Genomic DNA, 16,805 nt, shown 5'->3' on the forward strand with positions numbered 1-16,805 from the left:
GTGTCTTTGCCCGTAACTTTGCACCTTTAGATGTAATTGTTTGACGACAGGGTTTTGTTCTTTCTGGATTCTTTTAGAATGACAATAGCAGAGAAAGTGACAGGGCAAGATACTGTTCTTAATTATACAACTACCTTTTTTTGCCAAAGCGGAGATGCTGAAAAAAAATGTTTTGCCCGCCCTACAGCCGTCTATATTTGTTTTATTATTAGGATTTTTCAAGTGGTGCAACAGCACCCTCAGCACCCTTACTTCCTGTGGCTTTGGTGCCCACCCTTACTTCATGTGGCTTTGGTGCCCACCCTTACTTCCTGTGGCTTTGGTGCCCACCCTACTTCTTGCTTACAGTTTATAACCCTGTCACTACAAGGCAACTCTCATGACCCAGGGCCAGAGTGGCTGATGAACACTGAACTCAGCGTCCCTCTCACCCACCTCATCTCTCCTACCTTATTTGGCCCCCTATTGGTCAGATAGATAGATTATGAGGTGAATACCTTTGTGCAGATGAAGTAATCTTAAAGGCTAGTGCAAACATGATGCTCCATTACAGCACATAAAATACCCTTAGTTGTTGTTGTTGTAGTGTTTTGCCCTTGAACCCTAAAACAAAGCTGTTTCCAATGTATTATGAATCGAAGCTACTCTATGTCTGTTTATCAGTTGCACAGATTATATCATGTTAAAGATTATATAATGTTGAATGGGACTGATTTCCTTTGTTGTTGCCAATGATTTTGACTCTGCACATTTGTCTCTGAACTGTGTGCAGCAATGCTCTCTAGTGAGATCATTCTCTGAGTGGGGGTGAAATGGCTATTAAAGCTTGGCTGCATTAGGCCTCTCTGCCTCAATCTGTCTCAAATGGCAGACCCCGGCGTGATGTCTTCGGGCCCTTGTATTCCCTTTATCAACAAAGGGTTTCTGTTTCCTCTCACCTGTGAGCAACACTGGGACAATCACATTGCTCTTTACAGAGAGGGACAGCTATACATCCTATGAGGTGTTTTATACAGTGCCTTGCGAAAGTATTCGGCCCCCTTGAACTTTGCGACCTTTTGCCACATTTCAGGCTTCAAACATAAAGATATAAAACTGTATTTTTTTGTGAAGAATCAACAACAAGTGGGACACAATCATGAAGTGGAACGACATTTATTGGATATTTCAAACTTTTTTAACAAATCAAAAACTGAAAAATTGGGCGTGCAAAATTATTCAGCCCCCTTAAGTTAATACTTTGTAGCGCCACCTTTTGCTGCGATTACAGCTGTAAGTCGCTTGGGGTATGTCTCCATCAGTTTTGCACATCGAGAGACTGACATTTTTTCCCATTCCTCCTTGCAAAACAGCTCGAGCTCAGTGAGGTTGGATGGAGAGCATTTGTGAACAGCAGTTTTCAGTTCTTTCCACAGATTCTCGATTGGATTCAGGTCTGGACTTTGACTTGGCCATTCTAACACCTGGATATGTTTATTTTTGAACCATTCCATTGTAGATTTTGCTTTATGTTTTGGATCATTGTCTTTTTGGAAGACAAATCTCCATCCCAGTCTCAGGTCTTTTGCAGACTCCATCAGGTTTTCTTCCAGAATGGTCCTGTATTTGGCTCCATCCATCTTCCCATCAATTTTAACCATCTTCCCTGTCCCTGCTGAAGAAAAGCAGGCCCAAACCATGATGCTGCCACCACCATGTTTGACAGTGGGGATGGTGTGTTCAGCTGTGTTGCTTTTACGCCAAACATAACGTTTTGCATTGTTGGCAAAAAGTTCAATTTTGGTTTCATCTGACCAGAGCACCTTCTTCCACATGTTTGGTGTGTCTCCCAGGTGGCATGTGGCAAACTTTAAACGACACTTTTTATGGATATCTTTAAGAAATGTCTTTCTTCTTGCCACTCTTCCATAAAGGCCAGATTTGTGCAATATACGACTGATTGTTGTCCTATGGACAGAGTCTCCCACCTCAGCTGTAGATCTCTGCAGTTCATCCAGAGTGATCATGGGCCTCTTGGCTGCATCTCTGATCAGTCTTCTCCTTGTATGAGCTGAAAGTTTAGAGGGACGGCCAGGTCTTGGTAGATTTGCAGTGGTCTGATACTCCTTCCATTTCAATATTATTGCTTGCACAGTGCTCCTTGGATGTTTAAAGCTTGGGAAATCTTTTTGTATCCAAATCCGGCTTTAAACTTCTTCACAACAGTATCTCAGACCTGCCTGGTGTGTTCCTTGTTCTTCATGATGCTCTCTGCGCTTTTAACGGACCTCTGAGACTATCACAGTGCAGGTGCATTTATACGGAGACTTGATTACACACAGGTGGATTGTATTTATCATCATTAGTCATTTAGGTCAACATTGGATCATTCAGAGATCCTCACTGAACTTCTGGAGAGAGTTTGCTGCACTGAAAGTAAAGGGGCTGAATAATTTTGCATGCCCAATTTTTCAGTTTTTGATTTGTTAAAAAAGTTTGAAATATCCAATAAATGTCGTTCCACTTCATGATTGTGTCCCACTTGTTGTTGATTCTTCACAAACAAATACAGTTTTATATCTTTATGTTTGAAGCCTGAAATGTGGCAAAAGGTCGCAAAGTTCAAGGGGGCCGAATACTTTCGCAAGGCACTGTATATATAGAAAGATATTATATTATAGCAACCAGCCCTAAGAAACAAATTTTCACATGTTCAGTTATGTTATGGTTGGTGTCAGTACCCTTTGTTACAACAAAGACCATGTGTCATCTTAAATGCAAACCAGACCATGGATTATATGGGCCTGATTCAGATTTAGGAAATGAAACCTTTCCTACGCACTTCTCAGTAGCTGGTATTCAGACTTAACTTATGAAGGTGCGTAATGGGCTTTGCAGACGTAAAGGTGCGTAATGGGCTTAAATAACGTGTAGGTTATCTAGGGTTATGAAAGTATTTATGAATCATAAAAAACAGGTTTGGAGAGCCTTTATGCATGAAAGAAAGTAAACAGTGGTTTGATTCATTCTGAAAATTGCCACATTCAGTTCTTTAACTCATGGTCATGTTGGAAGATTAGTGTACATATTAATATGTAATTACAATAGGGAGAAAAGTGTACAACAGTAGGCTGTACCCTCGTCTATTGCCTGCACTAACCATGAAACTGTGTGATGACACGGCCAGGTATTGCGCCGTGCGTCAAGTTCAAGCTGTTAAGAATTGGTCTGCACTCCGCTCCATAATGATTTAAATATATTTAAAAAAATATATTATCAACTGTTACTAATGATCCTCATCAACAACCACATGGCCGTGACAGCGTTTACATAGGAAGCAAATTAAGGTAAATTAAAGAATGTAATTAAACGGAATGATAATGTAGTCTATACCAACTGAAGGGAACTAACAGTAAATTGACAGTTGAATATGTGTTGTTATTAGACATTCGAGAGTGCTCATCCCTGCAAGTTAAAAGGCAGTATAATTTAAATTCTGCATAATGGCACAGCATTTCAAAAACTTTATTGTGGGAAAGTTGATATGTTGATATGCTTCCATTTGCTGTTAAACGACTGGTTTCACATTCATCTCCAGCAATTATAAGGTCAAATATATCTAAAACAAGTGTCATTTACACTGAGTGTATTAGACATTATGGATACCTTCCTAATATTAAGTTGCACCCCCCTCCTTTTGCCCTCAGAACAGCCTAAATTCATCTCCAATGCTTTCCACAGTCGTGTCAAGTTGGCTGGATGTCCTTTGGGTGGTGGACCATTCTTGATACACATAGGAAGCTGTTGAACGTGAAAAGCTCAGCAGCATTGCAGTTCTTGACACAAACCGGTGCGCCTGGCACTGACTACCATACCCCGTTTCAAAGGCACTTAAATACAGAAAAGTGTATAAAAAGGGAATTACGTTCCATATAACTGTGCTTAACTCGGGTCAGAATTGGGCCCTATTTGTATCCAATCTCCAACAGCCTGGTCTCATAGGCTGGACACAGCATGGTCGTGAAAATTGGGAGAAACATTATCCTTCTTTCTCTCCCCATGAGTGACCTGGCTTGACCTCCTGTGAGACTTACAACAACAAAGGAATGAGGTGGTAGTTTGGTTGGGTCCCTTACTGAGGCTGAAGGAAGATCAAACCATGATGTAGTATGGTAGTGATTTTATTTGTAATGATGTCATGTACAGCTTTCGTGATCAGTTCATTCTTTCTTCAAAGCAATTTTTGTTCACAACTCAGTTTCGTCCTGTTTTCCAAGCAAGATACACACTGATGCTCTAATCATTACATAATAATGATACATTGGGCAAAGGTGTGCATGTAGAGTGAAAGGAGAAAAAAAACATCTGAAACATGGGCAAAGGTCTATGGCAGGTGTTGCAGAGACCCCTGCTGCACAAGAATGACAATATTCAAATAAAATAAAATCCAAATTTATTGGTCACATACACATGGTTAGCAGATGTTAATGCAAGTGTAGCGAAATGCTTGTGCTTCTAGTTCCGACAGTGCAGTAATATCTAACTGTAATGAACGCGATGGGACATAGTGCTGGTTTCAAGCGCAGGGCGCATCAGCTGTTTATTTGTGAAGGATCACAGGAGGAAGCAGGTAGCTGGGTCCAGGGGCAGGCAGAATGTCATACACAGGGGGTCCAAAAAGGCAAGGAAAAGGCTAATAACGTCGTCTGGGAGATCAGGCAATAGCTTGATAACAGGAAATCCGATAGGCTAAAGTACAGGCAGGGAATAGGCAAAAGGCATCGTTAGTGAGACAGACAAAAACTATCATACACGGGAGGATTAAATTACGGGGGAAAAAGACAGAGCTCTGAATAGAAGTGTCACAAAACAAACAATAAATCACAATGATGGGGTGCAAAGAACTGAACTAAGTAGTGTGTGATAATGACATACAGGTACACACAAATGTACTGAACCTCATAGATTTGACATATTTTACAAACATTTTCGCAGTTCCAGAGGCATTACTACAGACACGGGTTCATTCCCAGACTGTGCCACAACCGGCCATGGCCGGGAGTCTTACAGAACGGCGCACAATTTGCCCAGCGTCATCTGGGTTAGGGGAGTGTTTGACCGGGGGGGTTTTACTTGGCTCATCGCGCCCTAGCGACTCCTTGTGGTGGGCCTGTAGCCTGTAGCCTGGTCGCCAGTTGAACGGTGTTTCATTCCGACACATTGGTGCGGCTGGCTTCCGGGTATTATTATATTATTGATCAATTGACTATGACTTTTTAAATCACCCAGCAGTGCTATTTGCAGAGGGGGACATAACGTGGCAGACGGTCTGGGGGCCTTCCCATTTTTGGGGACATTTAAAGCACATTTCCTGCATTTCTACATAATCTAATATGACCCATGGTCCTTCTAGCCATCTTTAGAACAACAAAAAGCAAGCAAAAATTCCCACAGTAAGAGATGATTAAATATGTTTAAGTGATTGATAAGACTGAACCAGATCCATGATAATTCAATAATCAATATTGTGTCGCACCTTTAACCAATAGCCTAACAAATGAACAACTCTTACAAATAAAGTACAAAGACAACTTTTGATTGTCTTTAAGACTATATCAAATTTCAGCCAGAACACCCAGCCAACCCAAGCCGCCTACATGCCCAACCCCCACCAGTCAAGTCAATAACTCAACTATCTCCCCAACTTCCTTCCCATTTTTAAAAATGTAATTCAAGGAAAAGGTTTGGAAAACAAAAGATGAATGAAAACACACATACATTAACACACAGAAACAGTACACCCTCCATATAATTCATATCATAGGCCTAATAGTCCTGTAGAGCTTTTTACTTGCACACAATACAGCTGGAACACCCCGTCCTGCCCCTAGGTGTCCACGTCCCTGTAGTGCCCCAACCAATCACACCCCACTCAGCTTTAGGATCTTAGTAAGTAAGCATTTCATGGTAAGGTCTACTACACCTGTTGTATTCGGCGCATGTGACCATTTTTTACATTTGATTTAGTGAAACATTCATTATTGGTTTCAGGTGTGTTAGGCCAGAGTGACAACAGTACAGCAGATCCCCAGGGCCAGGACTGAGCAGCCCAGCAGCTAGGGATTGCCTAAATCTCCCCTGATGTGGGTAGGTTTTCAAAACAGACTCCTTTTGTCGTACAGTAGTCCATAAAATACCTTATGAAAGTTGAACAGTATACCTTTAATCTTAAAACAAATGTAGTGATACAGTACATAACTCGACATGTATTCCATACATTGTGGGAGGATAACCAACCTTCCAATGAATGGCAATGCATTTATTAGCCACTATAAACGCTAGGTTACACAGTTTCTTCTGATATAATGTGAGTTGTATTAGTCAGTATGTCAATGTAGCGTTATTGATCTGTCAGTTTCCCTAGTTAATTCCCTACTTTTCACACTGACACAGTAATAAACACCATCAACATGTATCAACATTTCCAAGCAAACAAAAACAGGGAGAAGGGAGAATCTGTAGACATGCTGAGATAACAGAACATGCTATTTGCCAGAATTCAGCCAGCCTTCACAAGACTACAACACATGCACATATATATGTCCCCTTTTGTGCTTTACACCTCCAGCAGAATAATAAAACATTTTGAGTGCATGATATTCAGTTTCACTGGCATATATAGTATGTTATATGGATGGTCTTTATGTCTGAGATGATATGAACATGACTGGGCATTCAAACATATCTGTATCCATTCATCATCATCAGTAGCGTCTCCCAGGTCTTCCTCACATTTGTGTTTGACATGTTTTGTATCATCAGGAAAAGCCTCTATCAACCCTTAATACAGTTTGGAAATCAACTTTGGAGGTTTGTCAGACTGCCTTAAAATAGCGTCTGGCGTGTCCAGTGTTTGCTGGACAGAGGGAATAAAGTGTTGTATCTGCAAAGATCCACCTCACCTCTGTCACAGACTGGTCTTCCCTGGCTGCCTGACTCTGCTAAGCTGCTGATCCTCCTACAATGAGGCATGACAAATAATTACCTTGGTGTACATGTAACGGATGTGAAACGGCTAGCTTAGTTAGCGTGGGCGCTAAATAGCGTTTCAATCAGTGACGTCACTTGCTCTGAGACCTTGAAGTAGTAGTTCCCCTTGCTCTGCAAGGGCCGCGGCTTTTGTGGAGCGATGGGTAACGATGCTTCGAGGGTGACTGTTGATGTGTGCAGAAGGTCCCTGGTTCGCGCCCGGGTATGGGCGAGGGGACGGTCTAAAATTATACTGTTACATTGGTGCCGTGACCCGGATTACTGGTTGCTGCGGAAAAAGGAGGAAGGTCAAAAGGGGGGTGAGTGTAACGGATGTGAAACGGCTAGCTTAGTTAGCGTGGGCGCTAAATAGCGTTTCAATCAGTGACGTCACTTGCTCTGAGACCTTGAAGTAGTAGTTCCCCTTGCTCTGCAAGGGCCGCGGCTTTTGTGGAGCGATGGTGGAGGGTGACTGTTGATGTGTGCAGAAGGTCCCTGGTTCGCGCCCGGGTATGGGCGAGGGGACGGTCTAAAATTATACTGTTACATACATTTCTACATTATATTATCCAAAACTAGAAGAAATGGTTCAATAATTGAAATGAACATTATTCCCAGATCCCAGACTGTAGCTTTAAACTTAGCCTGCTGTCATGTAGCTACTGTAGGTCTACCCATCAATTCAAGATGGAACTTTGTATCATTCACTGAATATACTGCGAAATTCACCTGAGCTCCATAGACTGGTCTTCCCTAGCTGTCTGACCCTGCTGGGACCCCTGTCACCGTCTGATCCTGCTAAGACATGATGAGCATAGTGTTGGACCTGCTGGTCCCGACAGAGATTATGGCTCGTTTGGCATTTTTCATACTACAGGCGGGGAGCAGGCCTTAATCAGACGACAGACGACTTTGGGATGAAACTATTTTTGTTGTCCCACAGATTATTTGAAACTGTCCTCTTTCTGCTTTGTAAGCGTTAGCCTACCTATTGTATTAAAAGTACATATTTTTCGTATTATTCACACACTCAGAATTCTCTGCTTCAACTTCAGTAGCCTACCTCTCCTAGTTGGGCGCCTAGTATGTGTGTTCTTGTTGAAATAGAGTAAGCGATGAAATTAACTTAAATATGATTAGACTAGGGGCCTCCCGGGTGGCGCTGTACTGTGCCACCAGAGACTCTGGGTTTGCGCCCAGGCTCTGTCATAACCGGCCGCGACCGGGGAGGTCCGTGGGGCGACGCACAATTGGTCTAGCGTCGTCCCGGTTAGGGAGGGTTTGGCCGGTAGGGAAATCCTTGCCTCATCGCGCACCAGCGACTCCTGTGGCGGGCCGGGCGCAGTGTGCGCTAACCAAGGTTGCCAGGTGCACGGTCTTTCCTCCGACACATTGGTGCGGCTGGCTTCGGGGTTGGATGGTACTGTGTTAAGAAGCAGTGCGGCTTGGTTGGGTTGTGTATCAGAGGACGCATGACTTTCGTGCCCGTATGGGAGTTGTAGAGATGAGACAAGATAGTAGCTACTAAACAATTGGATACCACGAAATTGGGGAGAAAAAGGGGTCAAATTAAAACATTTAAAAAATTAATAGACTGTAGTTTACTAAAGTGTCTGTAAATAAACATTGATAATGAAAAGAAGTGGAAGGCATTCAACCAACGTGAGTCGAAGTGCAATCAAATGTTTTTATCGTGGTTGAAAAGGCAAACGCACAATAGGTTAGGCTACTATGCTGGGTGAGCTTTGCGCCTTTTCAATTTCAATAAATATGGATTACCCATTTATTTGTCTCTGCCTGTAAACAGTCCTCCTAAAAGGTAGGCTATATCCTATAGGATTATGCAAAAATGTAGCAAGTGACACTGCTGTTTCCAGTTCAGTAGCCATACCTGCGAAATCAGGTGCGCGTGTGGTCTCAATTAAATAGAGTAGGCTGTAGCCTATGTATACATGGACGGAGAAGCACGGGGCAGTTATCTTTCCAAGGAAATGTACTTCCTAAAATGGCCTATGATTAGGCTATAATTTACTACATTGCCTAAAAATAGGCCTAAATATTGATCACCCATATTTCTCAGTCTGAAACTCTTCCCACTCCTTAAAAGGTAGGCTATAAAAATAGCTCAAGAGGAAGTGCAAGTCTCTCCTACTCTGCTTGCTTCAATCTACATCTAGCATATTGGCTGATATAGCTCAGTAATACAGATAGCCTAATATAAGTCAGAATCTCTGGTAACTTAACCTGTTTCTTAAGGTATTGTTGCACATTTGATATTGCCTATAGGGCGCAAAATTGCTGGGACCATGGCTGGCAAGTGAGCTGCGTTACATACGCCTAAAATAACATTGTGGGATAAAGAAATTAGTCCTGCACAGACCTCTTCTGTGCACCATGATAGTGAAGCCTCTAATGTTAGAGCTGTTTATTACTGTGTCCGTGTGAAAAGTAGGGAATTAACTAGGGAAACTGACAGATCAATAACGCTACATTGACATACTGACTAATACAACTCACATTGTCTAGTTTGATTGAGGCAAAAATAATAGTTTATGTAAGCCAATTTTTGGTGCTCTCTCTCTAATGGTACACCAACTAGCGAAAGCTTGCCAAGTTCATTTACTTCTGAAATGTGACAAAACAAAGGCTACAAAACATGTCCATGCAAACAAAACAAAGGGTACAAAACATGTCCATACAAACAACTGCTGTTAGATAGTAATAATAGCCACCTAATATCGCTATCTGACAGATAACTAGAAGCTAGAGCTGACCTGGCTGTGTGGTAGCTACTCACTAGCGTAGATTATTCATTCACTTCAGCAGAGAGGGGATGAAACATTAGCTAGCGTTACATGTCAGTTACAATACTAGCTCAGCACTGCGAATAAACACTAGTTTCGTTTTTTTCTGTTAAAGAGCAGTTACCTTGACGGCTACGTCAGTCAACTAAAGATTAGCCAGTTTCTGTTCCTTTCACAACTATGTGAAAGAGCGCAAGACGTACACTGAACTATGCTCAACTTCCCGCCCCCGCCCCCGCCCCCGCCCCCTCCCCCTCCCCCTCCCCGTGCTGGTCCAGCCAGACTTCCGGAGGCTTTGCCCTCACACAGCATATCAACCCACTCTGTGGTCTCCCCATGGTCCTAAGTCCAGTCGTCCTAAACACTCCAAAAAGCCTACCCGACCGCTCGGAGGCGTCTGCACACCGTTGCCTTCTTTTCTATCACATTCCAATGACAATACCGGGGGACAAAATTTAAATTTCAGAATGTTGGGGAGACATCCCCCCTTCCCCAGTGAAAGTTGTGCCCCTGCCCAGATACAATGAAACCCTTCATAAGGATATGACCCTTTGATATGCAAATACTGATAGTGTCAGAAATCTTAATTTAATATCCTTTACCTCTTTTAATGTTCTTACCGGTATAGCCCGAGGCCTACATCATTAGTCAATACGAATATATTATTATTCATGTACTTTTCAAGCAATTTATTGTCAAATCATTTCAAAGTAGCAAATAACATAAAACAATCGACAAAGACGACTTTGTTTTCAGCTTTGGCTGCTCAGTAGGGATGTGCACGCACACTGCCTCCACAACAACGATGACTGGACCAGTCTTGAATTTCACAGACGTAGAATATTGTCCGGTCAATGGAACTGCAACAGCTGCAAGCTGACCCAGAGGAAGGAGAAGAAAGAACCAAGTATGAGTCAGAAGAGATCCTTTCTCTCAGTCAGACTAATCCAAAATGCCTTGTAAACTGCTAAATCTATGTGAGTATGAAACACATAAACTGGTCCGAATACAAAGTGTAAGGCTGGGATCGCTGAAATGGACATTTAACGGAGTCATATTGATGTTCATCTGGTGAGTAGGCTATTCTGCAGAAGGACTCATCTTGCGGTAATAACGGTAATAGACTACGAACGTCCACTCGCCTTGACTGATCAAGAATGTGTGCATAAAAATAAAGTATGAATGTTTTATATAATGATTATATTCTAAAATAATTATGTATTACTTGCATCAACTGCATCTCTTGTAACCATGCCAATGGTATTTTAAAACGATCAGGGATATCTATCAAAGTAGGCTAACTTACTCCAATTTGCAACATACCATGATCAAATATTGTTTTATTTTGTAGCATTATGATGCTCTGGAACAAGGAGTACCAAGAACACGACTATGTGGTCAGCTCTGTTACTGCTAAGGTCAAGGGAGTGGCCTTAACCAGTTTACCAGATGTTGGTGATATAGTATGGGACGTTGTGGATTACAGTGGGCCATCACAGGTGTGTGTGTGTGTGTGTTTATGTGTGTGTGAGATAGTGAGAGAATATTGTTGTTTTATTGTTGTATATTATACACATATTACATTTGTAATATACATAAACATATTTTTTACATTGGTTCTGACTTTCTATACATTTGTTTGACTTTCTGTTTAAGGGAAAGAATTCATTTTTCGTGGTGACCAATGTCATTGTTACAAAAAAACAAAGGCAAGGAAAATGCCCTGAGGTAGAGTGCCAGTAGGACATCCAATTACTGTACAGTCTAATGTCTTATATCATTTCTATTTGATGACTAGAACACACTAATCTCCTAGGGATGTTTATATTACAGGTCCCTCCGTATGGAAAAGTGTGTCGGACAGACGAGGACTGTGTAAAGGGATTCTGGGATCAGCACAGTCACGGTACAACGACAACTGTCTAGAACTTCTCCCATTATCCATCTCTTCTGTTTGTGTCATCTCTATCTGGTGATACTATTTGTTCTTGCATGGAGGGGAGGAATTTGTCCCCGGTGTGTTAAGGTTTCAGACGGTCAGCTCCGCTCTGGGCTCTTTACTATTTGCAGATACATTATGGTTATATACGTTTATACAGTGGTAGTAAACATGTAGACACGTGATAATAGAACATCTAAGATAATAGTTGGTATTGTTTGTCATGTGACCCATACAATAATTCAAATGTTGCTTTCCTTTTCAGGGGTTCAGACAGGTGCATGTGTGAAGTTTGATGTGACACGGAAAACATGTGAGGTGTCTGCGTGGTGCCCCATAGAGTCCAAGAAAAAGCCCCCCAAGTAAATAAGCTCACTATTATTGTTGTTGTTGTTCTCAGCATCAGTATGCATTTATGTGTGCATGTCCTCTTACTAGCATCAAATTCAGTGTGATTTGACATGTGGTCGCTGCAGAGGTTAGTTACTCAGTAAATAATGTTATCTTCTCTTCTACATAGACCACTGCCTGACAGCTATATTTATACTTTAGTTCCTCTAATGTGGAGGAAGCTCACTTTGTTAGTGCTGCATGTGTATATAGTCAAATATGCCAAGGAACATAGTTTCACAGTAGTTTAACAGAAACTTTTAAATGAAAATGAAACCGTCCGCTGTAAAAAAAAATATTGTTTTCACAACTTTGCTTCAATAATACAATTGATGACTCCTCTGACGTCTAGGCCTGCTCTCTTGGCATCAGCTGAGAACTTTACAGTCCTCATCAAAAACAACATCAGATTCCCAAACTTTAATTTCATGAGGTGAGACTTTCCAATTCAATATGAATTCATTTGGCTTTTTAGTTTGCACACAACAGTTCTCAAGTAGATTATAATTAGAGTAACCTTCACCACCTTTACAGATGTGGGATCTTAATTTGATGACATTTAAAACATGTAGTATATTTGGGGTTTAAAACATTTTAAAGGCTTCTGAAGTTTGTATTTTCCACAATTTCAGACATGATTTTCCCTTAAGAAAAATGTATAAAAAATGTCCATCAATTGCAATCCATATAATCCATATAATAATTCAAATTTCCGGTTGCTGCAGGATTATTCTCCTGCTGTAGCTAACTGGCTCAAACTAAGATAACTCATCTGTACATACTCTGAGAGCATCAAAAACTATTAAATTAATTGTTAAAAAAGGAAAACAAGCACATTCTTCAATTTAGTGAAAGTGGATCTAACTGATGCGTTTTTGTCTTACAGAAGGAACATCCTCCCTGAGATGACGGAAAGCTACTTGAAGCGCTGCCAGTTTAACAGGCATACAGACTCCTCGTGCCCCATCTTCCGTCTGGGGGACATTGTAAAGGAGGCTAAAGAGAACTTCTTAGAGATGGCAGTTGAGGTGGGCTGCTTTGTTAGAGGGAGTTTCTCAAAAAAACACAAACTTTCACATAAACTAACTCTATGACCCTCAATTATGTATGTCCCTCACTGTTGTCTGTATCTATTTTGGCACTGCACATAATGTTGGACATATTTGATTACTTAATGAATTACAGAATTATGGTTTGGATTCAATCCGTATCCGCGTAAAAATGTTAAGGATGATTTCCGATTTGGTATTTTATTAGGATCCCCATTAGCTGTTGCAAAAGCAGCAGCTACTCTTCCTGGGGTCCACACAAAACATGAAACATAATACAGAATGAGATAATACAGAATATCATTAGACAAGAACAGCTCAAGGCAGACAGAACTACATAATTTTTTTTAAAGGAACACGTAGCCTACATATCAATGCATACACACAAACAATCTAGGTCAAATAGGGGAGAGGCGTTGTGCCACGAGGTGTTGCTTTATCAGTTTTTTAAAACCAGGTTCTCTGTTTATTTGATCAATATGAGATGGAAGGAAGTTCCATGCAATAAGGGCTCTATATCATACTGTACATTTTCTTGAATTTGTTCTGTATTTGGGGACTATGAAAAGACCCCTGGTGGCATGTCTGGTGGGGTAAGTTCGTGTGTCGGAGCTGTGTGTAAATTGACTATGCAAACAATTTTGGATTTTCAACACATTAATGTTTCTTATAAAAAAAAGAAGTGATGCAGTCAGTCTCTCCTCAACTCTTAGCCAAGAGAGACTGCCATGCATAGTATTTATATTAGCCCTCTGATTACAATGAAGAGCAAAACGTGCAGCTCTGTTCTTGGCCAGCTGCAGCTAAACTAGGTCTTTCCTTGCAGCACTGGACCACACGACTGGACAATAATCAAGATTAGACAAAACTAGAGCCTGCAGAACTTGCTTTTTGGAGTGTGGTGTCAAAAATTGAGCCGACATGTGCAGCGTGTACCGTGAGTGCAGTGCAGTCTCCGCGAACGCGGGAACATTGCCTTTACATTTAAATCGAGATATAATGCGGATGTTCCCCAATACTTCGGCGATACAGATTGAATCTAGCCCTAAATCACCTTAGTTACGTCAGATTACATGATTGTCAGGTTGATATAAAACACGTTGAGTAGATCATCTCCACCATGCTCTCTCACCAAAGGGTGGCGTCATTGGGATCCAAATTAAGTGGGATTGTAACCTGGATGGGTTCTTGCGGAACTGTCTGCCCAAATACTCCTTCCGCCGGCTGGATGAGAAGGAGAGCAATAGAACACTGTACCCTGGTCTCAACTTCAGGTAATTGTGACAGGCCTTGTTCTTGAGGCCAACGGTCATGTCATAGGTCATACATGGTCAGTTGACCCATGTCAAATTATGGAAAGCTGTCAATGAATACTGCTATAGACATTTGTAATTGTATATATCAATGCAATCCAGATATTACATTGTTTAACCTACTACTTGTGTTGGCAGGTTTGCCAGATATCAGACAGAGAAAGGTGTTGAGGAGAGAACCCTGTTTAAAGCATTTGGGATCAGGTTTGATGTCATGGTGTTTGGAAAGGTTTGTATGACTGAGTAAGTCTCGTCATTTAAACCTGCAACAATGATGATGGTAATCTTGTGAATGTGTTATTTATTTTATTTTTTTACCCCCTTTTTCTCCTTAATGTTGATCTTGTCTCATCGTTGCAACTCCCCAACGGGCTTGGGAGGCGAAGGTTAAGTCATGCATCCTCCAAAACATGACCCGCCAAACCTCGCTTCTTAACACCCACCCGCTTAACCCGGAAGCCAACCGCACCAATGTGTCGGAGGAAACACTGTTCAACTGACGACTGCTTTCAGCCTGCAGGCACCCGGTCCGACACAAGGAGACGCTAGAGCGCGATGAGCCAAGCAAAGTCCCCCCGGGTCAAACCCTCCCCTAACCCAGACGGCGCTGGGCCAATTGTGCGTCACCCTATGGGACTCCCGGTCACGGGAGGTTGTGATACAGCCCGGGATTGAACCCGAGCTGTATCTCTTAGACCGCTGAGCCACTCAGTAGGCGTGCATTTATTTTTCTAATCCATGAAAATCTGAAAAATACAAATGGTAATTTATATCATGTGTTCTTTTAAGGCAGGAAAATTCAGCATAATCCAACTGATCATATTTATTGGATCAACTCTATCATATTATACACTGGTGAGTGTTGCTCAGTCTTTTTTATTCAACTTGTTTCAAATGCAAAACTAATAACAGGGAAAGTAAAGGACAATGATTGTGATTTTTCGTAGACCACTGTATTTATCGACTGGCTCATTGGGACCAGTTGTTACTCTAAAGAAGCCAGACAGAACTACTCCGAGAAGAAAGTTGAATCTGTTCAGGACAGAAAGCAGGTAGGAGTGGGATGTAGGAGTGGGATGGCATTCCCCACTGAGGATTATACAAACCCACAGCAAGATTGTCATTCTCATTGGCTGAATTGTTTGATGTAAATATGTGGTGAGACGCTGAACAATGAGACAATTCTTCTTCTATGTTCCAGTGCATTCTCTGTGTCTCGTTTGTGGACGAGAACCATATAAGAGTGGTGAAGAAATCACATAAGAAAAGTTTACAACAAGTGAAGCCCATCTCTGTTCACCCATGCAAGGTTAGCATAACTGTGTTTTCCCCAATGTAGTGCCATTCTCACCCCGATACAATAGATAAAGATGTCACTTTTAATCTAACTTTCTTATCCTCCTCTTGTCTTTTATACAGTAAGTCAGTATGGTAATACATACACATTGTATCAGTGCATATGACTAATTTGATGTGTACTGCACACTTGTTGCCAGGACGACACAGGGCACCTGAGTGCCATGGTTGGTGTATTGCAGAAAGGCAACAACATCATAGACAAGCCGCCCCAGGTTCTCCCCCGGCCCAACCGTCCAGCCTGGTGTCTGTGTGGCTGCTGTCTCCCTTCCACCCATCCCCAGGAGCAGCTGTGCTGCAGGCAGAGCATTGGCCGCTGCATTACCACCTCCTCCCTGTTTGAACAGCTGGTGCTGAGTCGGCCCTTGTTGGAGGCAGTGTTGCTGTACAGGGAGCCTCTCTCTGACCTGACCGAGGGGGAGCAACGGATCGCTGCCCTTCGCAACTGCTCCTACAGACAGTACATCAACTGGAGAATTGGGGCCCCACCCAGAGAAAGTATCCCTGTCATGCCCAGTTGTAGTGTGTGGAGAATCAGAGAGGAGTATCCCAGCCAAGAAGGAGAGTACACTGTCTGAGGCCCAGGAGAACTACCTCTCCCCAGTCCAGCCCTGACACACAGCTTTAGGGACGAGGAAGAGTCAGTGTTCTAGAAAGCTCCATCAGAGATTGGTTCTCATCATGTAGTGACTGTACAATGCATTTGTACTGGTGTATTGATCTAATCTTCCATTCAGCATTAAGGTTAACATCTTGAACCAGAACATTGTCTTGTAGATATTGTGTCCATCCATCTCACTGTCTAGGGACCATCAATAATGAAGAGGGAAATAACGTAATAAACTTTATCTTAGATGAGACTGAACAGGAGCTAACTGGAGGTGGGAACTGCTTTATCTTTTCTTTGACTGTTTACTAACATTTAGATTGGAACATATGTTTTTTA

The 16,805-nt window shown here is 42.0% G+C and overlaps 1 protein-coding gene and 1 long non-coding RNA gene across 2 annotated transcripts; one reads left to right on the top strand and one right to left on the bottom strand.

The window, feature by feature from the left end:
* Positions 1–4,144: 4,144 nt before the first annotated feature.
* LOC110535893 (uncharacterized) lies at positions 4,145–6,997 on the bottom strand. Its single transcript, XR_002475334.3, has 2 exons — positions 6,942–6,997; positions 4,145–4,728 (listed from the first exon to the last, which is right to left on the bottom strand). It is a non-coding gene; the product is annotated as an uncharacterized LOC110535893 (long non-coding RNA).
* A 3,563-nt stretch (positions 6,998–10,560) lies between these two features.
* Positions 10,561–16,620, top strand: p2rx7 (purinergic receptor P2X, ligand-gated ion channel, 7). Its single transcript, XM_021621252.3, is given in 14 exon segments — positions 10,561–10,883; positions 11,164–11,311; positions 11,469–11,540; positions 11,646–11,718; positions 12,017–12,113; positions 12,494–12,574; positions 13,028–13,169; positions 14,328–14,464; positions 14,642–14,732; positions 15,293–15,358; positions 15,451–15,555; positions 15,705–15,812; positions 16,000–16,429; positions 16,432–16,620. Coding segments are annotated over 14 exon segments (1,725 nt in total). The 5' UTR covers positions 10,561–10,764; the 3' UTR covers positions 16,488–16,620.
* Positions 16,621–16,805: the final 185 nt, after the last annotated feature.

Source organism: Oncorhynchus mykiss, chromosome 11, assembly GCF_057628025.1.
Source record: "Oncorhynchus mykiss isolate SJ-2025 chromosome 11, ASM5762802v1, whole genome shotgun sequence".
NCBI classification, from domain to species: Eukaryota; Metazoa; Chordata; class Actinopteri; order Salmoniformes; family Salmonidae; genus Oncorhynchus; species Oncorhynchus mykiss.